The 25,028-nt window shown below is 44.0% G+C and overlaps 1 protein-coding gene across 2 annotated transcripts in view; it reads right to left on the reverse strand.

Moving 5' to 3' along the window:
• Nucleotides 1–10,935, reverse strand: part of LOC122672271 ((-)-alpha-terpineol synthase-like) — an 81,156-nt gene extending 70,221 nt beyond the window's left edge. For both annotated transcript variants that reach the window (XM_043869771.1, XM_043869776.1), the window contains exon 1: nucleotides 10,802–10,935. In XM_043869771.1, the coding sequence (XP_043725706.1) occupies nucleotides 10,802–10,927 (126 nt within the window). In that variant the 5' untranslated portion in view covers nucleotides 10,928–10,935. The remainder of the gene's footprint in view (nucleotides 1–10,801) is intronic.
• Between the last annotated feature and the right edge of the window lie 14,093 nt (nucleotides 10,936–25,028).

A 25,028-nucleotide genomic window follows, 5' to 3' on the forward strand; every position in this document is an offset into this window, starting at 1 on the left:
ATAGGTTTTTGTCTAACACTTTAATGGCCATGTTTCTTGAGTCTAGGGCATGGGAATGAGTTCCTCCTAGGGTCTCTTACATGTGAATGCAATGTGTGTGTAATGTGATATGCACATGTAATGAAATGTGTTCTAATGCACTTGAATCTTCTTGGAGAGTCTTTGTCTTGGCTTCCTTTAGAAGATGTTCCTCAATCTTCAAATTTCTTCTTTTCCTTAACTCTTCTCGTTGTGAGCTCCTTGATCAAGTCTTTCCCGGATGCTTGATGTTCCCAACGCTCGACTATGAAGTTTGCTTAAAGATTGGATTATTAGTATTAATCTTAATGTTTGTTATCATCAAAATTAGTTTATGGAGGAATGTGTTTTCCAACAACACTAGCTCGCTAAGAAGTTGCCCTCCTCCAAGCCCAGCACCTAATTGAGCACACCTCTTCTCCGTGGGCACGTGAAGGGTTCTATGTCAACAAACGTGCTGAACAGACTCGTGGAAAGCTCAGGCTTGTTATTAATTATCAGCCCCTCAACGCCTTTTTGGCCGATGACAAGTTCCCATTACCTACTCGTCCAGCACTTCTTCTCCAGCTATCCAAGGCAACCATCTTCAGCAAGTTTGACCTCAAGGCAGGATTTTGGCAACTTGGGATCCATCCAGATGGCCCTCCTAAAATAGGTTTTTGCATTCCAGGATACCATTTCCACTGGACAGTAATGCCGTTTGGTCTCAAGGTTGTACCATCTCTGTTTCAGAAAGCTATGCTCAGAATCTATGAACCTATCCAGTCTCAGGCGCTTATTTATATTGATGATATTCTGCTGTTCTCTGATATAGAAGAGGCACACTACCAGCTTCTTCAACGATTCCTTGATATCACCCTCCAGTACGGCATCATGCTCTCCCCCAGCAAAATGGAGATTGTAGTCTCCACAGTTGATTTCTTAGGAGTCACCATTACAAAAGGATAGTTTCATCTCCAACCCCACATTGGATAGTCTCTTCTCCAATTTTCTGATGGTCCTCTCACAAAGCTATAGTTGCAGCAATTCCTTGGCATTGTCAATTACATGACTGAGTTCCTACCAAGATAGATTCAATACACCAGTTCTCTTTATCGTCTTCTCAAGAAGGATCCTCCACCATGGTCTCAAGTTCATACCCAGGCTATTCAGTCTCTTAAAGCCTTGGTACAGTCACTTCCCACCTTGTAGATACCATCTACTGGTCTCCTTATTCTCCAATCTGATGCCAGTGACACCCAATGGGGTGCAGTCCTCATGGAAGAAGCCTCTGACAAATCCAAAAAAGTCTGTGGATACCGCAGTGGAGAGTTCAAAGTCTCAGAACAACACTACCACTCCACCTTCAAGGAAATCTTGGCAGTCCAACACGGTATTGAGAAATTTTAGTTCTTCCTTATTGGCCATACTTTCCAGGTTGAAATGGACATGACCTCATTTCCTAGGATGCTTCAATTCAAGTAGAAGATCCTCCCAGAGCCCCAGCTTCTTCGATGGGCAAGATGATTTTCTCAATGGTCCTTCAAGGTTAAGCACATTAAAGGTAAAGAAAATGTCTTGGCTGACTTCCTATCCAGAACCAAGCCCCCTGTTTCTTCATCCATCCCCATTCTGTGTATGCCTCTATACCCTGGTGCATCTTCCTCCTCTGGACCACCCATAGACCCATTACTCTCCTTACTCCTAGCTCTTCCACCACCCCTCTTATATGAGATTTCCCTTCGCACTTTGTAAGGCAATAGCATCCAGAGTTATCAATCAACTCTTGCGGCCATTATCCACAAGAATGGTCTCCAGTTTGATTGGGTCGTATGTCACCTAGACTACCCGTTCCTTACCCCCTTCACTATCCGAGTCCCAACCATGTTCGACAAAGATTGTGTGGTTTTCTTCTGGCATCTCTTAGTTCTCTTTTCTTTTCTTTTCTTTGGCTTAGAGCCCATATTCACCATTCCGGTGTTCTTTCATTTCTTTTCAATCACCATTCCAGTACTCTTTCATTTCTTTTCTCATATATAAATGGTCATCCTCACGGGCATCCAACACCTAAACCCCTGTTGGCAAGGGTGCGTAGCACGGGTGATGAAACTCTAGCCCCATGTCTATATGGCATCATATGAGTCGGGTGGTGTCAACCGCATTCCATTCTACGGGCTACCACAGGCCTCATTTCCACGTCAACTATGGCATCTAATCTAACATTCACAATCATCAGATAAGAATTCACAGTGTTGATCAACAGATAGTCATTATGCAGTGATTTGAGTAACTTTAATCAGAAGTAAGTAACACAGCATTCATGATTAAAATTCTTAATTTTTTGGCATAATATCATAATTACACATGCACATATGATAATATTATTCACTCACCTGAGTTGGGTTCTAAGACCTCGGTCGCAAACTTAGTTTCAAAAGCAGTCTGGTTGTTGACCTTGAGCGCGGGAACAAGTCCTAATTACAAATCAAAAAATGTTTTATTGAGTTTTCAGTCTATCTTTGGTAGTCCTAGGGTTAACCTATGCTTACTGGGTTGACCCGGTGCTTGGTTGGTACTCATTTGGGATTACTGGACGTTGCACAGGGCCTTAGGTTATATCCTGGTGCATTAGCTAGAGTCAATGGCACAAGGGTAAAATGGTCATTTCTATGGTTGTACCTGACCCTAGGTCAGATTAGGTCCACAGTGCTGTCCACAGCTTGCCTATGCTGTAGGACCAAGCACAGTAGGGTTTCCTTCACCTGCGGGGCCCACTAAGGTTCCAAAGTATTCCTCCACCAAGGATAGATGTGGGGAAGGACTTTTTGGTCATTTCCCAACCTCCCACAGTGTCCTAAGGCCAATGGGTGAGGTTCCCAAAGCCAGATCATCATTCCAGCAATTTTCCATTCACTGGGCGATGGCTCTGGGCGAAGTCTGCATCTCCCAGTGCATCGCCCAGAGGCTGCAATCGACAAATGGGCTGAGATTCCAAGGTAGAGCTTCTTGGGCAGCGTGCTCAACATCATCCCATGCATGTTAGGGTACTGTGTAGCCCCAGGGATGGTCTACCTTTTTATCCAAATGGATCCTCCATCAGATCCAACATTTGGTTGCCAGAGGCTGCTCAGATAACCTAGTGAATAGTATCATAGGGTTTTCTCTACATTTGGAATTCGATTCCAGCCACATGCAAGGCTGGAAATGGTTGGAAAACAGTGGTTTAAGGCTGCAACCACTTAGGGTTTGGTCTCTTCAGCCATGTCTTGCATCCAGGGCTCCAAATCATAGAGCAACAGGGCATCTGGGCAGTGCAGCTATGCATAGCCAGAATCGGCTCCAAAGAATAGCAAAATAGAATTATAAAATTAAGTAAATAACTTAGATCTACCATGCTCAAGGCTTGCGTGGCAGATCTGGGGCTGTTCTGGGCAAACCCTAGCTGTTCAGGGCTGCCCAAGGAGCAAAAACACATCAAGCATAGAGAAGAAATGGGGACAACAGGCATATACAGGTATTTTTATACCTAAGCAAGTCTAAGAAAGCTCGAACCAAGCTGGGTGTAGGGCTGCAGCAGCTCCTCCTCCTTCCTCCTTCTTTCTTCTTCTCTTTCCTCTTCTTTCTCTCCTTTCCCTCTTCTTTTCTCTCACGGTTTCTATTAGAGCTGAAACTCTAAATGAACCCAAAGCTCCCTTATTTATAGACCAAGGCCAACAAAGGTCTATTTGGCCAGCTGAGTCCTCTTTTAAAAATGCATTTTTAGCCTATTTCACAGCCATTCTGAGATCTGTGGTGGGGTCCACACTGAACTAGGGGTATGAGGTGGTCCCTCAGACTCCCCTCTATCTTTGGAGGGTGCCCATGTCCATATTGGGTGGTCCCCATAATTAAAAATCATTAAAAATGTATTGTTTCACTCACTGGATGATGTCACTGGGCCTTGCTGCATCGCCCAAAGAATTCCAGTAGGTTGAAATTTAATGGGGTTGCACTGGGGTTTGACCCTTGGTCAGGGTATTGTCCCCACATGCCTTATAGGAGAGTTTACACATTTTTACAGAGGTGGGTCCCACTATTTGGGGAGGAGAGAGATTACCTAGAGTTCCAGCCATATATCAGGCTGTAAGCTACACAGTTGCAGGGTTCTGCTATCCATCTTCTAACAGGCATATAGGATGATCCACATAGGGTTTCCTCATCAATCCAAACCACTGGAGTGATACTCCACAGTGTTTTTGGTTGCCTGATCAGGGGTTCCTGTCCTTCAATCAAAATTCCAGTCAGCCAGGGGCAGGGTTTGACAACTAGCGTTCGAACTCCAAAGGGGGAGAGCCCATTTCGGATGACCTACGAAACAAAAGCCTTAGCCCCGGTCGAGATACTAGCAGGGTCGCACAGAACCTCATCTTAATGAGAGAACGTACCAGGACGGATTGAGGGCAAACCTAGAGTTTCGGGACGAGATGAGAGAAGATGCCCTGATGAGGAACATGGCCTACCAACAAAGGACGGCTCGCTTCTACAACTCGAAAGTGAAAGAAAGGGTATTCAGAGCTGGAGACTTGGTGCTATGAAAAAAAAGCGCCTCGCAACCTCAACGCCAAGGGAAATTGGACGCGAACTGGGAAGGTCCATATGTGATCTCCAAGCAGATAAGGCTAGGCACATATTGCTTGAAGACCCCAGGGGGCAACAAGATACCCCGACTGTGGAACTCAGAGAATTTGAGAAAAATTTTCCAGTAAAGCCATTGTAAGAATGACCTCCCTCAATAAATTTTATGATGCGAGCAAAAACATCTAGGGCTCTAAAAGACCAACCCCAAAGGGTTGGCACTAAAGGCCGATCTCTAAGGTCGGTACAAAAGACCCTATGGAACACTAAAGACCAACCTCGAGTATCGACACCTAAAGACCAACCCCAAAGGGTTGGCACCAAAGCCCGATCTCTAAGGTCGGCACAAAAAGACCCTATGGGGCACTAAAGACCGACCTCGAGTGTTGGCACCTAAAGACCAACCTCAAAGGGTTGGCACCAAAGCCCGATCTCTAAGATCGGCATGGAAGACCTTACCAGGAACTAAAAATCGGCCTCGAAAGATTGGAACCGAAAGACCTATCGAGCCTCATGTATGTGTGGAGAGAACGACTTACGGAGTTGTAGAAATAAAAGAAAATTACTCACAACACAAGGTTGGGAGAAAAAGATTTCTTCATTAATGGAGTTCCAATATTTACATTAAAAAAAAAAAAAAGAGGAGCGATTCATGAAAGAAAAAAAAAAAAAAACACAGATATATCAGGGAGCAGCTGGTGGTCTACTAGAGGAACAAGGTCTGTTGGAGGAGCGAGCTCAGAAGGAGACTTGGGCGGAGGAGGAACATAGAACTTGCACTTCTCAAAGTTGTAGCCTAAGGTCTCGTCAAGGACGTAACCGACCGTGTCGCTCACGCCATAGTTATAGGCCTTCTTGGTCTTCAGCTCTAAAAGCTCATACAGTTCATCCGAGTTCTTGAACTCCTCGACGGCCTTGGCCCGGATCTAGGCCTCCTGGCCTTCTCCTGGGCTAGCTCCTCCTCCAAGGCCTTAATTCGCTTAGCCGCAACATCGGCTTCACCCTCTAAGATGTCCTTCCTCTCGGTCAAGGTCTTGAGCGTCGCCTTATAGTCCTTGACCCTGGACTCCAGGTCGGAGTTATCCTTGGTCAGGTTCTGGTGTGCGTCCACCTCTAGGCGTGCTCGCCTCTCCTGATGATAGAGATCGTGATAGACCTCCAACCGGTGAAGGACTTCACTGGCTTTGGCCGTTAGCTGTAAGACAAAAGACACTATCAGCGATCGGGGAAACAGATAAACAAAAATAAAATACAATTCAAAAAATTATGAAATACTTACGATCGCGACATCAGGGGCGAACGACGAGATGAGATCCTTATCGCACATGGACTGCACAGACTTGCAGTCCTTAGGGAGGACGCTCTAGGTCAACCACTCAAGGGAGACGTCCGGGTCCTCAAGGGAAGACTCCCCCTCGAAGATCTCCTAGCGCGGCACAATGCGGGAGCGTTTCCCCTTCATGACCTCCCTGGCCAGGTTGGCCAGGTATGCTTCCTCTGATCTCTTAACCCCCGACGGGGGCGGCCTCTTCAGCTATTTCTCATGCTCAATGACGAGAATTTCCACCTCGTCCTCCTACTCCATGCCCTTCTTCTTCTCGGGCTCCTTCCTTTTGCTTGGAGTCAGGGACTGAGATTGACCCCCAGTAAGACCTTGGTCCTTGGACGGAGGGAGGGCTTTCTTCTTATCCTTGGTGGGAGGGAGGGGAGCCATACCACTGGAAGTGGTCCGGTCGGCTCGCACCTTCTGGCCGTGCTCCATAGCGGACTTCCTGAGCGAGTCACGATTTACCTTGAAGTCCACTGTCAAAGAAACAAAGTAAAATCAGAGACATACAAAAAAAATTTTGAATGAAGGAAGAACCAAGACTGAGGACTAAAGACACTCACCCTGGGCCGAGCTCAGGCCATACTAGACCAGCAAACCTTCATCCTTCAGCTCGAGCACGTCAAAGGCCTCGCCACTCAGACACAAGCTGAGAGACTCCCAATCATACTAGCCCAGCTCAGCGACGAGATTCACAGTCCTCAGTCGGATCTTTCCCCATTCTGCTTTAAAGGGGTCCCCTGGTATCAGCGTAAAGAAGTAGCAGTCCTTCAACTTCTTAGTAGATTAGAGTATGTGTCATATGAATCACATGACCTTCAATGACCCCTTCTGGTAGCACAACACCAAGTAATACCATTCGCCCGATGCCCTCTTCAGCATGAAAAAATGGGCGAAAAGGGCCCAGGACGGCCTACGATCGAACCGGGCAAAGAACATGTAGAATCCAAAGATTTATCGACACGAGTTCGCCACCAATTGGCCCGGGGAAAGGACGTAATGGCGAAGGAGATCCACCACGAAAGGCCGAACTGGCAGGCAGAGGCCGCAAGTGAAAGCGACCTTGTACAAACACACGGTCCCAGGGGCGGGGTGTCCGCCCTCTCCTCAGTCAAGGTACTCTCGTAGGAGTCAACCCCCATTACACCCTCTTTAGGGTCCTCAAAAGCGGAGTCGCTCCCCTCCTCCTCATCCAAGGCCTCACCACCGTCAGTAGCTCATTCCTCTAGAGCTTGGACAGGGGTTGGGATGCTCCGACTAGGAGGACCAAAAGAAGAACTGGTCAAATGGCCATACTGAGCAGTGAACCATTTGGACCCAAAAAGAGCAGAACCAACCTCAGGGATTCTCTCAGAACTCACTTCGGGGTCTGAACCCTTGCTCATCCCAGAGACATCGCTGGAGCCCCTACTGGGCTACAATTGGGAAGAAGATGAAGGCATAGTTGCAAGAAACTTACTGAATAGCAGAAATAGAAAAATAGGAACGAGGCTCATGCGTGGGTAGGCAAAGAGCGTCTGAACGAGAAAAGCGACACACAGAAGTAGCAGAAACCACTGCAAAGCTGGGAGACCAACACAGGCACGAGCAAAAGAGCAGAAGAATGATACAACAGAATTGCGAGAGAAAGATGAACGCAGAAAACTCAAAGTTGCAATAGGGAAGGATGAAGAACAGGAAACCCCCAAATTTATAGCCAAAGGAAGAAGAAGACCTGCCAAGATCCAATGGTCAAGAGAAAAAACCATCAAAGGGCCTAGGGCGAACAACGCTGAGCATACCCAAGGCGTCATAAAGGCCTATGACATGCATCAATTGACGGGTGGAAGATCAGGCACGACGGAGATCAAGCAATCGTAGCCCAGACCTAGACATCATAATACCCAGAGCCACATGGCAGATAGCATGTGCAACGTCAAACACCATCAAACTTGAGTGACGATAGCCTTGCTTGAGGTGCCATTATAACCCCTGCCACGCGTTAGTCAGGAAATGGAACGTCAAGTCATCTCTCAATTGCCAACCATCGCATCCGCATGCGCAAAAGCAGACGCCAAAATCCAAAATCAATTCAACTCCCCTGAGTGAGAACGCCCAGAGGAGAGGGGGGCTCGTGATAGGTCAGGAGATGTCATCCGCCAACGACGACCTGGCACATGTATAAAGAACGATCTGAGGTCGTTAGGGGCGGGTGCGATCTAAGCAGACTCGTAAGGAGTGAGGTCTAGGTGAACATCAGACCTCACGGGGCACACACACGAAGGCGGACCTCATGTCGTTGCAAGGAGTCGCCAGGCGCACTCCCTTACGAGAGCGACCTTGCCCATATTGGGAAGGGACGACCTGAACACTTCACTCAGTTAACACAAGGCCTGCCATGAACTACCATGGACCCGAGATTATCGCCCATACGGCGCCTAATAAAGCACCAAGAAAATCAAGGGATCAACGCCATCCCTACAATCACTCCTAAAATCTCACACTCCACTCTGAGGACTCTACATTCCTATTAGGGCACGATTCTGCCCACCATCATCCTTAAATAAGGAGGTAAGATCCTTCCATGATCATCTGATTTCTATTAGCTTTATCTGTTGCTAAAAGTTTTGACTTAGGCATCGAAGTGGAATCACTGGCATAGCCCGACCCTCTCTTGCTAATTCTATCTTGCAGGAACAGGGCGCTCCGATACGATTTTTGATGCAACAGTTATCATTTATTTATATGTTATCTTTACCCAAAAAATATTATTTATATGTTATACAGTAAGCTTAAGGTACTGATTTACATATAGCCACTTTTACCAAGAAAAAAAGATACATATAGGAGTATTCAGCTCTTCTCCAGCTGTGGTGGGAGCTGGAGGATCAAGCCCAACAAAAACAGGGGTGTTTGGGTCATTTCATAGGCCACCCTCCTCCTCCCTATTTTTGCTGGGCTGGATCTTCCAACTCCAGTGGCTAGAGGAGAGCCAAGTCCCATATGAGAGTGTTTGAATGGCACATTTATAAATGTACTTAAAACTCGATACCTTCTTTTAATCTCCTTGTCTTATGCCGAAAAGATTTTTAAGATAGGAGTGTAAAAAGGTTTTCAAAATTAAGGTGAAATTAACATATCATTATGTCATTATTGTAAGGTGTCATTGTTAGTAAATTTTTTTAATACATATGTGAAATGACACTATTACCCTCGTTGGAAAAAAATTGAATGTCATATCAAAAGGATAAAAAAAATAAGTTTACAAATTATTTGACACCTGAAGAAATGTCAATAAGCAATTTCCTTAACATGTAGCCACTAGGTTCGGCCTTTATATATAGCTAAGGATGTCAATCGGTTCGGTTTCGGGTATTCGGTTCGGTTTCGGTTTGGTTCCATGACTTGAGGGTGTGACCCGAAACTGAGTCGGTTTTGGGACCGCCACCAGAATCCGAACCTGCTTGGTTCGTTTCGATTACGGTTCTAATTAGGTTTCCAAAAATGGTTCCAATTTGGGTCTAATTTGGTTTTGGTTTACGGTTCTAATTCGGTTGCACACTTGAAGAGTTGAAGTTGAAGTTGAAGAGTTGAAAAGGTAAACTGAGATAGGGAAATAGAGAAAACTTGGAAAGTGAAATATGAAAAGTGATTTGGTTAGATGGTTACCAAAAATACAAAGAAAATTTATAGAGTTTTTTATTTTGCCCCATGAAAAGTGGAATATGAAAAGTCATTCCATTGGATGGTTACCAAAAAAACAAAGAAAACATAGGAAAGTGGAATAATTAAAGTCATTCGGTTAGATATGGTTACCAAAACATTTAAAAGATATATGACTTTCGATTAAGTGGTTTATTCGGTTCGGTTTTGGTTTAAACCGACGGGTCTTGGCATGAAACCGAAACCGAACCAAACCGAACTGAATTAAAATACCATATACCAAAATTGAAACCAAACCGAATTAATTCGGTTCGGCTCGGTTTTGAGTTTGGTTTTTGGTTTTGACAGCCTTATATATAGCCACTGGATCTATTGTTGCATCTTACAACAGTCTTAGCGCTAGTATTTTTAATCTTTGTGACTCACAATGTTAATTTGGAGCAAGATCCTCTTAGGTTGGTTGAGGAATGGGATAGCTCCAGACGATGAGGAGGAGGTAAACTTAAATAAATGTTAGAAAAAACAATGCCCAGAAATGGGGATTTTGCAGGAGAAAGGAAAATATAGAGAAGAACAAACACACTACACCAAAGATTTTACGTGGTTCACCCCAAGAAGGTAGGCTACGGTCGGTGATAGAACTGGTTTCACTACTTCTCTGAAGAAACATTACAAACCTTCAGATCTCTACTCTGATGACCTCTCGAGAAGATAAGAACACTTTATAAGAGAACCCTAACCTAGAAAAGTACAAAAAAGCCCTTAGAAGCCCAAAAGACCCACCCAATCTGGTTTGGACTTGAACCCAACGTATGTTGATATACATATCATTTTGAAGGTCTCAACGAGCTCTACAGGTAGCAGTATTGATATATGCAATTTTAGGTCATTCTGGCACATTTTGAAGGCAAAACGGCCCGCCAAAGAATCACCACAACACTTTCTAGGTTGAGATCAGGCTTCACCAATAACAATAAAGATGTATGTAACATTCTACAATGTAGACTAAGACTGTTTGATACATTTTTTATATAGATTCTGGATCTAGAACTCATCATGCAACGAAAAGATAGAAAACAAAAAATTAATTTGATTTTCAAAAAATATTTTAGAGCAAGAATCTATTTCGAAAATACATACCAATCACAACCTAAGATGAGTCGAAATCAGCATACATGCATCTAAATATCAAAAAACTAGCAATTGCTAAATTTGTCTCACTGCAAAATTGCTTCGTATTGACTGCACAAAATCATAATCCCAAATGTTTGGGTTGTAATTGGCAGTTCGCTTATTATTGGTGCCATCATTGCTAACATCCTTAGGCGTAGCAATGGTATTCTCCATAATGGTTTTTGCTTACGGATTTGGCTATATTATGGAATTAGCTAGGGATGCAAGATCCTACAAGGAAGGTTAATTCATTATAGAGAGATTTCTACCCAAACCAAAAAAAAAAACAAAAAACAAAAATGAAGTGTTTCCTTTCATAAAAGAATAGAAGTGGGAAGTGATAACACCTCTTTTTGTCCTAACTTGATTTGTTGTCTTTATATAGGGGTAAAGATCATAGGGTTGCATTCTCGAATTCCTGATTTCTTGTGGTTATCAAAAAATAGAAAAATTTCATGAATTCCTGTGATAAAGAGCCCACATGAAGTACGTGATGATGTGAAACATGTTTTAAAGATTTGTTGTCGAATATGAAATAATGAAACTATGTCTTGTATTTTTGGGCTTACGTACTTGACCTGAAAAGCGCGTTGGAGCATGGAGTGATGGAGGCCGGTAACAATGGGGACCTCCTCCTCAAATTGCAATAATGTACGTGTGTGAGATTTGTGAGATCCAAGCTTTACCTTGATCTCTAAACAGTGATCCTACACGGATATGGAAAACAAACAAATAAAGGGGAGATAGATTCATACCTTTTTGGTTGAAACTTGTAGTCGATCCCCAAGCTTGAACTTCTCCCTAAAGCCTTCCACAGCCTTTCACCTTTCTCTCCCATGAGTAGGAATAATAGAATAATCAGAATGACGGTTGTGGGGACCTTGGGTTGAATATATAGCATATTCCCTGACCCTAATCACGTCCCCACAATGCGATAGGTCAGTTATGCTCCTGACTAACTAGAGTGGGTCAGTAACCTTTATGGGCCCAATTAAAAATACTTGTGTTAATGAGGCCCAAAACCCAATAATCTCCCACTTGGGAAAAATTAACACATATATCTTCATTGGAATTGGCCAGAGTCCCATTCTCCACTCAAATAACTTTGATTCTATCAATATTCATTTGTGTCGAACGACAGCAGACGATATACCTCAATATACGGCATACGACTTTCTGTCATCACAGCCACAAATGATCTATCAACGCGAATCACTTTGGGAATATGTATAAACAAGGAAACTAGAGCATGACAAGTGATCAGTAAGTGATGCTCTTTCCCTGTAGGTCCTCTACCTTGAAAATCCTCATAGGTAGCATACTTTGACATTAACTCATACTTGGGCTAAACCACTATAACCTTGAGTTAATACCACGCTTTGGCTAACCGCATGTGGCTTATCCGCCAGTTTAGAAACTTTGGCTAAATACCGCCTATAGCTAGTTGCCATTTTTGAAACTTCGGCTAATTACCGCCTATGGCTAACCGCCATCTCGTAAGACATGTCAAATAAGAAAACATAACCAGTAAATATATTAAAATAGCAAGGAATACAGAAACCACTGGTTTGAATAAAAGAGCTCAAAACAAACTTTCATTTAAATAAGTACATCAAAACAGACTCCCATTAGACAAGCATATCAAAACACTCTACAAGTCCCATGCTTGCAACATGACCTTTGAAAACTCCCACTGAAAGAGCCTTAGTGAGAGGATCCGCCACCATCTTCTTTGTAGGGATGTGTACCACATCAACCTCTCCCTCAGTCATTTTCTCTCTGACAAGAAGATACTTTATTTCAATGTGCTTTGAACTATTGGACTTCTTGTTGTTTTTTGAGAAGATGACTGCTGAGTTGTTGTCACACCATAGTCGCAACGGTTTGGAGATGGAGTTAACGACCCTTAGTTCTACAATGAAGTTTCTCAGCCAAACTGCCTGCTTGGTTGCCTCAAACATTGCCACAAACTCTGCCTGCATGGTGGATGAAGCAATGATTGTCTGTTTGACACTTTTCCACGAAATTGCACCTCCACCCATCAGGAAGACATATCCAGAAGTTGACTTCATGTCATCAGTACAACCACTGAAATCAGAGTCTGAGTATCCAACCACCTCTAGTCTCTCACTTCTTCTGTAAACAAGCCTGAAATCTCTGGTCCTTTGTAAGTACCGCATTACCTTCTTAGCCACCGTCCAATCGGCCAATCCAGCATTAGATTGGAACCTCCCGAGCACCCTAACTGTGAAGGCAATGTTCGATCGAGTGCACACCTATGCATATATCAAACTACCAACAGCCGAGGCATATGGCTTGTCCTTCATGGAGTCTCTCTCAAGGTTATTTTTCGGGCACTGCTGCTTGTTCAACTTGTCTCCTTTACTGATAGGTGCATCATTCCCTAAACATTGAGACATGTTGAATCTCTTCAAGATTCTGTCAATGTAAGCCCTCTGTGATAGACCAAGAAGACCTCTCTTTCTATCCCGACTTATCTCGATGCCAAGTACATAGGTGCTCTCTCCCATGTCCTTCATCTCAAAGTTACTGGACAAAAACTGCTTGGTTTCCTGAAGTAAACCAAGATCACTGCTAGCAAGAAGGATATCATCAACATAAAGTACCAAGAAAATAAATTTACCCTTGGTAGACTTCATGTAGATGCAATTATCAATGGCATTCTCAGCAAAACCAAAAGAAGGCACTGTTTGATCAAACTTTAAATACCATTGCCTCGAAGCCTGCTTCAATCCATATAGTGATTTCTTCAGTCTCCAAACTTGATGCTCCTTCCCTTTCTCCTCAAAACCCTCGGGGTGCCGCATGTAAACCTGTTCAGCCAAATCACCATTCAGAAAAGCCGTCTTCACATCCATCTGATGTAGTTCAAGGTTAAAATGAGCTATTGTGGACATGATGATTCTGAATGAGTCTTTCAAAGATACTGGGGAGAACGTCTCCTTGAAATCTATGACCTCTCTTTGTGCGAAGCCCTTTGCCACAAGTCTGGCCTTGTAGCGCTCTATGTTACCCTGAGAGTCAGTCTTGGTCTTGAAGACCCATTTTGATGCAACGGCTTCGTAGCCCTGTGGAATCTCAATCAGCTCCCACACACCATTATTGTGCATGGATTGTAACTCCTCCTTCATTGCTTCCACCCATTTGTCTGACTCCCTGCTATTGATTGCCTGTAAAAAGGTAACCGGATCCTCCTCCTTACTGATGTTGAACTCACACTCATTCAGGTATGTGACATAATCTGGGCCAATGGTCGATATGCGAGTCCTGATAGATCTCCTCAAAGGCTCTGGGTCAATAGTAGTGATGGTGTTGGCTGGTGTCGGATCATATGCTTGAGGTGGTGGCACATCCACTACTACGGTTGCAGGGACAATAGGATCAGTGGGCACATCCATTTCAATATCCATGTGAGAATCACGGTCTAAAAACAATAAGGGCCTGCTCGACTCTGGTGCTACAACAGATGTTCCACTCTGTCCTTCATCTCAAGTTACATATCACAGAGCGATCTCCTTCTGACTCAAGGAACTTGGCATGGGTGGTCTCCACAATTCTATTCCCTGTGCTTGAGCAATAAAATCTATACCCTTTTGATCTTTCTGGGTAACCCACAAAATGACAGCTCACAGTTTTTGGGTCCCAGACTTTCTGCTGAGGATTGGAGAGTCTGGCCTCAGCAAGGGAACCCCAGACTCGAAGATGCTTCAGGCTAGGTTTCTTACCTGTCCAAAGTTCAAACGGCGTCTTGCACACTGACTTACTTGGTACTCTGTTGAGAATATATGCCGCAGTTTTCAGTGCTTCTCCCCATAAGGACTCTGGAAGACTGGTGTTACTGACTATGGTTCGCACCATATCTTTCAGAGTATGATTTCTCCTCTCTGCTACACCATTTTGTTGTGGTGTACCAGGCATCGATTACTGTGGAGCTATCCCATGCTCCTGTAGATACTTAGCAAAAGGTCCAAGTTGCTGCCCTGTATCTCCAGCTTTTCCATAGTATTCTCTACCCCTGTCAGACCTGACAGATTTTATATTTCTTCTATGGTAGAGTTCAACTTCAGCTTTGAAAACCATAAAAGCCTCCAGCACTTTTGCTTTCTCAGCTAGCAATTAGATGTAACCATATCGGGTCCAGTCATCAATAAAAGTGATGAAGTAACACTGGCCTCCAAGTGCAGGAGTAGGGAAAGGTCCACATATGTCATATGTCAGTGTGAATAAGATCTAGAGCCACACTGTGTCGAAAAGCATCCTTCTTCGTAGAAGAAGTCATCTTCCCCTTTATGCAATCAATGCAAACTTCCATGTCCTAGAAATCCAACTCGTCAAGTAACTTCTCCTTGATCAACCTATCCATTCTCTTTCTAGAGATATGGCCTAATCTTCTGTGCCAGGGTACAGAAGACTTCTCATCCACCAGTTGGCGTTTGGTGCCAACATTCATAACCCAAGAAGAGACACAGATTAGTCTATACAAACCATCCAAACAACATCCAGAACCAACAACCACAAAATTCAAAAGTAAAGTGAAGCCATCTTTATTCAAAACAACTGAATAACCATCTGAAACTAGTCTTGAAACTGAAATCAAATTCTTCCTCATGGAGGGAATATAAACTACATCTTTTAAAATAATGAAATTGTCTGAATTCAAAGATAATGTTACTACTCCTATGGCCTTCACTTCTACTTTCGCTCCATTTTTTACGTACATCGTCACCTTACTCTTGCTTGGTACCCTTCTGCTTGTGAACCCCTACAAGGAATGAGTGACATGAATGGAGGATCCAGAATCTAACCACCAAGAATCTACTGGTGTATCTATAAGGGAAGATTCATAACAGACCAAAGAGGTACCCTTGCCAGTGTTCTTCTTCTTCTCAAAGTATGCCTTCCTCTTGAAACAATCCTTTTTCGTATGTCCCTTTTTCTTGCACTAGAAACATTCAACCACATTGTTTGAATCTTTTTGTCCTATATTGCCCCTGTTGTCTTGCAGTGTTCTGTTGCCCTGCTCAGTTTGGTTCCTGCCAGTCCGGTAGGGTGCAAACCTGCCTCTCTTGGAAAATCTTCTGTTATTTCTGTGAGCTCCTCCAGATGAGGATCCCTTGCCTTGTGTGAGATTAGCACTCTCCAATTTTCCCCTTTTCATTCTTGCCTCTTCCTGTTCAGTTATAGTGATCAGCTCATCCATGCTCCATTTATCCTTCAAGGCAATGTAAGTGCCATGAAGGTGCTGATAATGCTCTGGGAGTGAATTGAGTGCAATATTAATCAGGAATTCATCATCAAAGTTAATATCTAACTCCCTAATCTTGTTTCCTAAAGAAACTAGTCCCAGAAGGTGTTCCTTGGTACTACCATTCCCATCAAACTTTGCATTAGTCAGTTTGCTCATCAAGTCACCTGACTGAGCCTTCTTGGAAGACTCAAATTTAACTCTAATAGCTTCCAAAAATTCTGTGGCAGTATCTTTCACTGTGATGCTATCCTTCAAGGTCAGAGGGATAGCATGCTTGATGACCTTCAGACATTTTCTATTTGTAGCTTCCCACTTTTCAAGTTCTATTTTCTTTGCCTGAGTACTGTCAGGAGTGAGTGCTGTAGGCTTAGGCTCTCTCAAACAAAGATCCAGGTCCCTAAGGCATAGATACACATCCATATCCTCATACCAACTCATATAATTTTCACCAAAAAGTTTTGGAATGTCCGATAAACCATGACCTAGAGACATCTGCCATAGGGACATAATAGAATTATATATCTATCACACATAATAGAATATAAAATACAGGGTATTTCAATACCACTAACTTGTGCTGGTTGTATAAACTAATGTACCAACACCTAACCAAGAGTGTCAACTGAATCTACATTCCTAACCTTTGGGTTTTGAAATGCGCTGGTCCACTCAATACTTTGCAATTACTGCGGGATAACACTAACCTTTGACAAAATTGTCACCTTTAGGTAGACAATAATTCCTAGATCAGTTTCTCCCTATAAGTGTGTGTATTTTATTTTGGTCTTGGATAGTGCTACCTTTGGGTGAGCACCATCGTCCTTTGCTGCCATAAACATGAACCTTGAGTTATTGGGTATTATAACAAAATCAGATTTTACCACTTTGGTGGATTCCATTTGACCCTATTAAAGTACCCAACAACTCATGATGCAGCCATGGGGTATTCATTTATAAATTATAAACATAACACATTAAAAGCTCATTGTGGGTCCCAGAGGTCACAGTTGAAGCAAGTGGGGCATACCAATGCGTAGCCCTCAAAAAAACAGATGCAGCGAAAAAACCCCAACATCAAAAGCCCTCCCACGTGCCCTCACGCGCGGGTTTAATCCGGCGCGTGATATCACACGTGGCTGGTCAAACCCAGTCAAAGTTCCGGTCTGGACCGGGCTGAATCGGGTCAAATCGGGCCGGTCTAACCCGGTTCAACCAGTTGGGTAAAAAACTGGTTAAGTTATCCCGCTTAAACCGGGTATGGAGTCGGGTTTCGGGTCCAGGTCGACCCGTTTATCGGACCGGGTCAAGCATTCGGGTCGGATCTAGGTCACCCATCCGGGTTGGGCTAAGATTGACCCACTTGGGTCAGTCCGGGTCTAACCCATTTGGGTCGGGCTAGGCCTTGACTCATCCGGGTTGGGCCGAGTTGACCCAAGCATCCACCGGGTTGACTCGAAAACCCTACCGAGTCGACCCGACGACGAATCGTCCGCCGCCAGCGTAAATAACCATATTTTTTTTTAAATACTGTAGGCTCGTGAGATTCACACGCTTTTTTAGGCGATGCATGCCGGCACGTCAGGACAATTTCAGTGAAACGGCGTATACCGTTGTGATCGTCTCATTTTACCCTTCCATTCCATATAAAAATATTTTAATTTTGGTGACCGGAGACCACTGGCAGTGGCCGGACAAGAACGATTCAAAAACCTGAATTTTTAAAAAGTTTAGTCTGTTTCCAGATCTATGTAGGTTGGCTCTGATGCCACTTGTGAGATCCAAGCTTTACATTGATCTCTAAGCACTGATCCTACACAGATATGGAAAACAAACAAATAAAGGAGAGATAGATTCATACCTTTTTGGTTGAAACTTGTAGTCGATCCCCAAGCTTGAACTTCTCCCTAAAGCCTTCCACAGCCTTTCACCTTTCTCTCCTGTGAGTAGGAATAATAGAATAATCAGAATGACGGCTGTGGGGACCTTGGGTTGAATATATAGCATATTCCCTGACCCTAATCACATCCCCACAATGCGTTAGATCAGTTATGCCCCTGACTAACTAGAGTGGGCCAATAACCTTTATGGGCTTAATTAAAAATACTTGTGTTAATGAGGCCCAAAACCCAACAAGATTAAGCTCCTTTGACTGTTAGTGTGGGAAATTTTGTTCTTTTACTTTTTGTTGCTTTCTTATATTTTCTATGGATATTGAAGAAGAGGGAGTGAATCGTCGTTTCATATCTGACAAGATGTAGAAGCTGTAAAGGAAGGACCTAGTTTTTTCCGAAAACGACAGAAAAGCGTATGATGGTGCGGGAGGTGGAGCTAGGCGATCCAGGGGGCAGCCGTCGGAGAAAGGGAAGTGTTGCGTGTGAAAACCTCCGATGCTTGGTTCGCCCACGGATGAACCTGCAAAAACCAAGCGATGAGCACAAGAGAACCGGTGTGGCTCTGGCCTAGGACTCTCCGATGCTCAAGTCAGGTCTCCAATGCAACAGCGTAACTGCTTAGTAAAAAGCCAGATGATCGATGGTGTTCCATACCTGGGTATTTATAGAGTGAGGAGGAGATGAGGCGGTTGGGAGAGTCCTAGTATGGTAGGAGTCCTTCTTTTGGAAGTTTCTCTCGCGTATAGCGGAGTGGAGAGCTATTTTCGGGGTTGAACTCTTATTAAGGTAAGAGTCCATGTAGAGTGCGATTCCGTGTTGCGCTGGGATCGTGGCTCGATCCTTATCCCATGATTCTCGGGATGCCCTGACGTGGCCCGGAGGTCCCCGGTGGGGTGCTATGGCAGCTTCAGTGGAGGAGGGCTCGGCCTCAGAGGTCGGCCCAGGGGGTCGGTAGAGGAGGTCGGCAAGGGAGGTCGGCCAGAGAGGTTGGTCTCAATCGCAAGCTCGGGCAAGAGTCTATGGCTGACCTGTATGAGCTCGGCCTCAGCCACTGGCTAGTTCGCTCGAGTTTGGCTCTGTCATGTGACTTATCGGAGATGGGGTCGGCCTGGGCTCCTGCTCGGCCCAACTCGGTTCTCAGACTGAGGTCGGGTTGGCCATGTGGCAGCCTCTGATAGGAGGGGTGTTTTATGTCTCATCACAGGCCCCCCCACTCATAAGGGGTTGGCTCGGCACTGATGAGTGAAATTTCCTGGTCTGCTTGTCTGGAAGATTTTTGTGGTCGAGCCGAGCTTATTTTTTTGCGGCGGATTTGACGTTACACATTCTGACGGTTGGGTGTCAGTGCCACGTCAGCAGAGTCATTATGGCAGGCTCGGGAATTCAAAACGTCCTTTGATCTGGGCCATTGAACCATGTTGAGCTCTGGTCGACCATTGGATCAGTAAAACCCAAGGATTATAAATAGGCGACTCCTAACTATTCATTCCTTACTGCTTTAAGTTATTGACTTCTCGGCAAGCTTGGATTCTTCAGCTCGGTAGCGCTCGGTGTTTACTTGTTCGTGATCAACTTGGCCTTTGCTTCATTTGCGCCCAGCTCATCCTTAGCTCTTCTTCAACCAGTAAGTCTTCTCCGCCCAGTATGTCAGTTGGTAGTAGTCCTATGAGCTATTGGGATCGACCTCGGATGAGCCCGATATAGTGGAGCTTCGTCAAGCCGAGGTGGCCGAGCCTCCGTTACTCTTGGAGTTTGACCACGCGGCCCACCCAATCGCCACAAATCGAGCCGAGAACTCTGGGTCATCCTCATCCAATGAGGAATCAAGTGAGGGAGATTCGTCCGAGGTGGGGGTTGGCTCGGTCAGCTCGTCCGCTGACGCCCCTCAGCCTGAGGAAGGTAGTGTCGGCACCGTTCCGAGCACGATCATGAAGGCCGACCTCAACTATCTGAGGACGACCTATGCCATCCCCGAGGACATTCAGCTCCGAGTTCCTAACCCCGGGGAGATGGCCTGCTTCATCAGGCCTGGCGAGGTGGCTTTGTACGAGACACCCTTCAAGTATGCGTTCAGGCTCCCCATTCTCGGCCTGGTGGACCAGATCTTGGACCACTTCCACCTATCTCCTGGTCAGCTGGTGCCAAACTCTTGGCTGGCCGTCTACGGCTTCTACGCCTTATTCTGCGATATGGGCCAAGGTGCGAGCGTGGCGCTCTTCTCTCGGCTCTTCTTCTTGAAGAAGTCTCCCGAGAAGGGCTGGTACTATTTCTGCCGCCGATCGGGGAAGAGTGTGGCTCTGGGCGGCCACAAATTTCTGGTCGGCACGCCGACCTTTAATAAGTATTGGAAGCCTCTTTTTTTCTTCGCTTCCATTCCCAACAGCCCTCTCTGAACCGAGTGGAAGGAGATGAACCTGAATTACGTCAATAGGGTACTACCCCTGACCGAGAACGAGATGACCTCGCTTGACCTGATCCTCCAGCGTCTGCCCTTCGATGTCCTCCAGCTTCAGGATGAGGGGTTTCTTCAGAGGTGGCATATGACCCCTGGTAGGAGCCCGACCCGAGCCCGTCTCTGTGGTCCGAGTTGACCCCTTTACTTAGTCTTCTTTTCTGTTTCTACTTATTTTTTATGTTCTCGATTTCTCTTGCAGTGGTTGGCCACATTCCCCCTATGGATACAGCTCGGCTAAGGGCCGAGACCCTTGCAGATCGAAGGAAGAAGAATATTGAGAAGAAGTCCCGGGGTGAGTCTTCCAAGGCCCCCAAGGGCAAGGCCGTGATGCCGGGGCCGTCGGACGCTGTGGTCGGCCTTGAGGCCGAGAAGAATACGGGCCCAGTGGGGTCCCCGAGGAAGGGGAAAGGCCGAAAAGGCGAGAGGAGCCCGCCGAGAGACATCAAGCGTCAGAAGCTCTCGGTCAATCTGACGAGTGGTGGTCTTCCGCCCGTGGCTTCACCCACCAACATCTCCCAATACGTCTTGGGGAGGGCCTCGGCCAGCAACGTTCCTGTGAGGCCGACCTGGCGCCTCTTCCCAGGGGACTCGGTGTTGACGTCGTCCGTACATGCCAAAGAATGAATGGATGCAGGTCGGCTTCCAACCGACAAGGAGAAGCTCGAGGCACTGTCTGACCCCGAGCTCCTCTCCACTCTGTTCCAAGATTTCAATATGGTAAGTTTCCTGGTCGGCTCTTGCGATTAGATATGATCTGTGTAGTCTGTCTTGATTTTTGTTCTCATGCTTTTTTGTAGGGCTTCGCCAAGGCGGTGGAGACCATGCTTCAGTTTGAGGGGCTCCTGACCGAGAATCATTCCTTGGGCGTCCAATGCAAGAAGGCCTATTAAGATGCCCAGGATGCCGTTCAGAGGTGTCGAGAGACCCAAGAGAAGCTCACTACTGCCGAGGCCGAAGTGGAGAGCTCTCAGGCCAAGGTGGCCAGGTAGAGAGAGAAGGTCCGGGCTCTGCAGGCTCAGCTTGCCGAGGTGAGGGAGATGTTGGTGGGGTTTAGATTACTTATTTGTTTTGTAGACAAATCAAACTTGATGTTGGCAAACTCAAGCACCAAATATAGAATCTGAAATTATGTTCAAAAATTTAAGGGACTAAATCGTGGCAATAGACATTTTCCTTAGGACTGTAGACGCCCCTTTAGGTGCAAGTTGGGTTCTTGTGAATCAACCTCCAAAATAAAATAATCATTTACCCTTCTAATAGTCGTTGCACTCGCGTACTGGGTCCCGTTGAGACACATTCGGGTTATGCTCAGTTAGTAACAGGAATGGAATAACAGATTGCTTTCAAAGCAATAAAAAACTAGAAAGAAAACTTGAGAGAAATTGAGTACAAGAAAGAGAGTGTGTAACAACACTTGTAAATCTCATACAGAGTGTCCAAAAACATCTTTTATATATAGAGGAGAAAGACCACTTGGAAATACCTTTTCCAAGGGATATGTCCCTTCAGGAGACAACGAAAAATGCTGACATCAGTCAAAACCGATCAACGTTGAACACAATCGAAAACACACAGAGGTATTTTGGAACTTCATTTACAATACATTTCATTTTATTTCAGATCACTTTACCAGTGAAAACTATATTTCTCTTCACTTCTAAGCAACTGGGACTAGGTAATTGAGATACGATCTGTAACGGGTTTTCTTTTTTTGCAAGAAACGCCTAAACCCCTATGTGGGGGGGGGGAGAGGGGTGTTTTATTCATCATAATGTGCAACACTCATAGAAGGAGCATGACACAACTCCATAATCCATGTAATGGAATTGGACCAAACTGTCATACACATCACCGACAATGGCCTCTCAGCCAGAGAGTTTGCAATGTTGTTAGTCTCTCTTGGAACAAACACGAAATTTCGTAGAAAATTACATGATATCCTCCAGAATTGATCTGATCTCCAGTGGAGATTGTGCACCATTCTGATGGAGAAAAGAAATAACATCCATGTTATCTGATTCTTCAATCAACCTGTCAAAACCTTCTGAATGGATTTGAGTAAAGCCAATTGAATAGTCATTGCCTCACCGGTAATATGTGTGCTGAATGTAGAAGGAGAAGACAAAGCCAAACGGCATTGGTAAATTGTTGTATTTCATCCAATGGTCTGTAGATATGATATGCGTCATGGAAAGACTTTCGTAATCCTTTTTTTAAGGACATCCATGTCTTTGATCAAACATGGCTCCCGCTGTCTACATGAAACTCTGCACCAACCGGTTCCTTACAAAGCTCAATTCCTTCGCGAGATTGTCCTTCGTCCACCTATAGAATAGCACAAAATTGAACTAAACTCATGTCATTAGGATGAAAATTCATCGATCAGTATTTCAAATTCTATTGCGACTTAAAGTGAACCAAAACTCCTAAGCATTTTCATACCTTTTTTGGAAAAGGAAATTTTAGGAAGAAGATGAAGGGGAAGAGAAGTGATGTGGAGAAACATTCAAATCAATTCACTAACTTGAATCTACTTGTCTTGTACAAAATAGCTAGCAGAGACCACCATTTTTTAAGGCACCAAAGAAGCTTCTAGGTACAAGGTTTTTTATTTAATTATTTATTTATTTTTACTAAAGGTCAAACTGTATTAAAAAATGAGAAAGAAAATACCCAAAATTAACTGGGACATACCCAAGCAAGCACAAATACATAAAAATGAAAACCAAAATCCACCTTCACCATTGCCATCAATAGGGACAGAATCCATACAAAAGATAAACAATAAATCTACCAAATCTATATCTGGGGGATCCCCAAAATATCTTTGTTAATCACCTCTTTTATCATAAAAGTAAAATCACCAACAAAAGTGAAAATCCCTGACTTGACAACTTCCTTCACGAGAAAATCTATGACCGGATTAGACTCTCTATAACAGTGGGAAATCTTCAATCAAATTGACAAAAGATAGGTTTGCAGGGAGGACCAATCTTGCCAAGAAAACATGGGAGAGTAACCATATTGAGTTAGGACCTTAGTTAGTAAGTTCGGGAACGGCAATTGAACGGGAACGGATACGTACGGCAATTAAACGGACTAGACGGTAATAATACTTTTCAAAAATCCGGCTTCATAAAACGCATACGGTAATAATACGGTACGCGTTTAATATGGGTATAATACGGTATAGACGACAATAATACTTTTAAAAAAAGGGACATATATTCATTATATAACATGCATTCACCACCTAATAAACAAAATAATATCATGATTTTATTAACTAAAATAAACACAATAATATAATATGCTATATAACATCTCTAAGATTATCATTTAACATACCAAAATATCAATAATCTACAAGAAATGAATGTAGATTGTCTGAAAATGACATGAGCAAGTTGATTACCTTATCATTAAATCATTCTTCCAACATTACATTTCTTTCTATCTACAATGAGATAACCATATATTTTTAACTAGATGTGTTCTTATGAAGGGGGATGAGTTCCCACTAATTAACCAACACAAGACAAGAGGGAGAGTTCCAGATATGGATCTCCACTGTACACATTACCTACAAGAGACAGAAAAACAAGAATAAAATAGAATAGAGATTGAGCCGTTCTCGCCAATATCACACTAGATTCATTTGCTTCACTACCACCATCAAAGTTCAAAGACCAGAGAAACAAGAGGAGAGTACAAGACTTAAGTGCCGCTTTGTTGAACGGAGATGGCGAGGATGATTGGAGATGGAGGGCGGTTACTGTTGCCTGCTACGGTTGGATGTTCAACGCAAATCGAAAGGGACAAAAGGGAAAGTGAAATCGTTTCCCTAAATTCTAATCTTTTGGGTAATTTTTTTTTTTAAAAAAAAACGTATAATACGCGTATTATACGAGTATAATACTCGATCGATTAAAAAATGCATTTTTTTATAAAAATATGGAAAAATACGGGGACGGGAGTATTAACCGTTTAAAAATATGGGGACGCGTATAATACGCGTATGATACGCGAATTTACTAACTAAGGTTAGGACAACCACTGCATTGAGTCACACTCAATCCAAAGGCTTCCAATTTCCAACTTCTAGGCCTTAAGTAAACCATGCATGAGAGCTGCAAATTCTACTTCCAAATTGCTATTGATTCTAAGGAACACTTGAAAGGAGCACACTATACTTTTCAAGTGGTTTTTGAAAATGTCATTCACCCCCACTCTACTTGGGTTACCCATAGAACAGCCATCAATGTTTAATTTGATAAAAGTACATATCGGTTTGCACCAAAAAATTTCTAAGATTAGCCTCGAAGATCTTGGTTTAATAGACAGTCCTAGATATCTAGAGCACAAGAAACGCACTAACAAACAAACCGATCCATTCAAACCATTAGTTATATGATATGACGATGCAAATACCAATTAACACAACAGAGTTAGTTGTGAATGCTCAAGATCCAGTTGTTAATAAATAGGGCCAGTTGGAACCAAGCCAGCAGAAGAGGGAGAGAAGTGCAAGAACCAAAAGAGCTCCAGCCTGGACCAAGGACCACATGTTGCTGTAAGAGATTGAAGGACCACCTGTTGCTGTAAGAAATTGGTTAAAGACCACGTGTTGTTGTAAGGGATTTGGTTAGAAATTCTGTT

The sequence above is a fragment of the Telopea speciosissima genome, chromosome 1, assembly GCF_018873765.1.
Source record: "Telopea speciosissima isolate NSW1024214 ecotype Mountain lineage chromosome 1, Tspe_v1, whole genome shotgun sequence".
In the NCBI taxonomy this organism is placed as follows: Eukaryota; Viridiplantae; Streptophyta; class Magnoliopsida; order Proteales; family Proteaceae; genus Telopea; species Telopea speciosissima.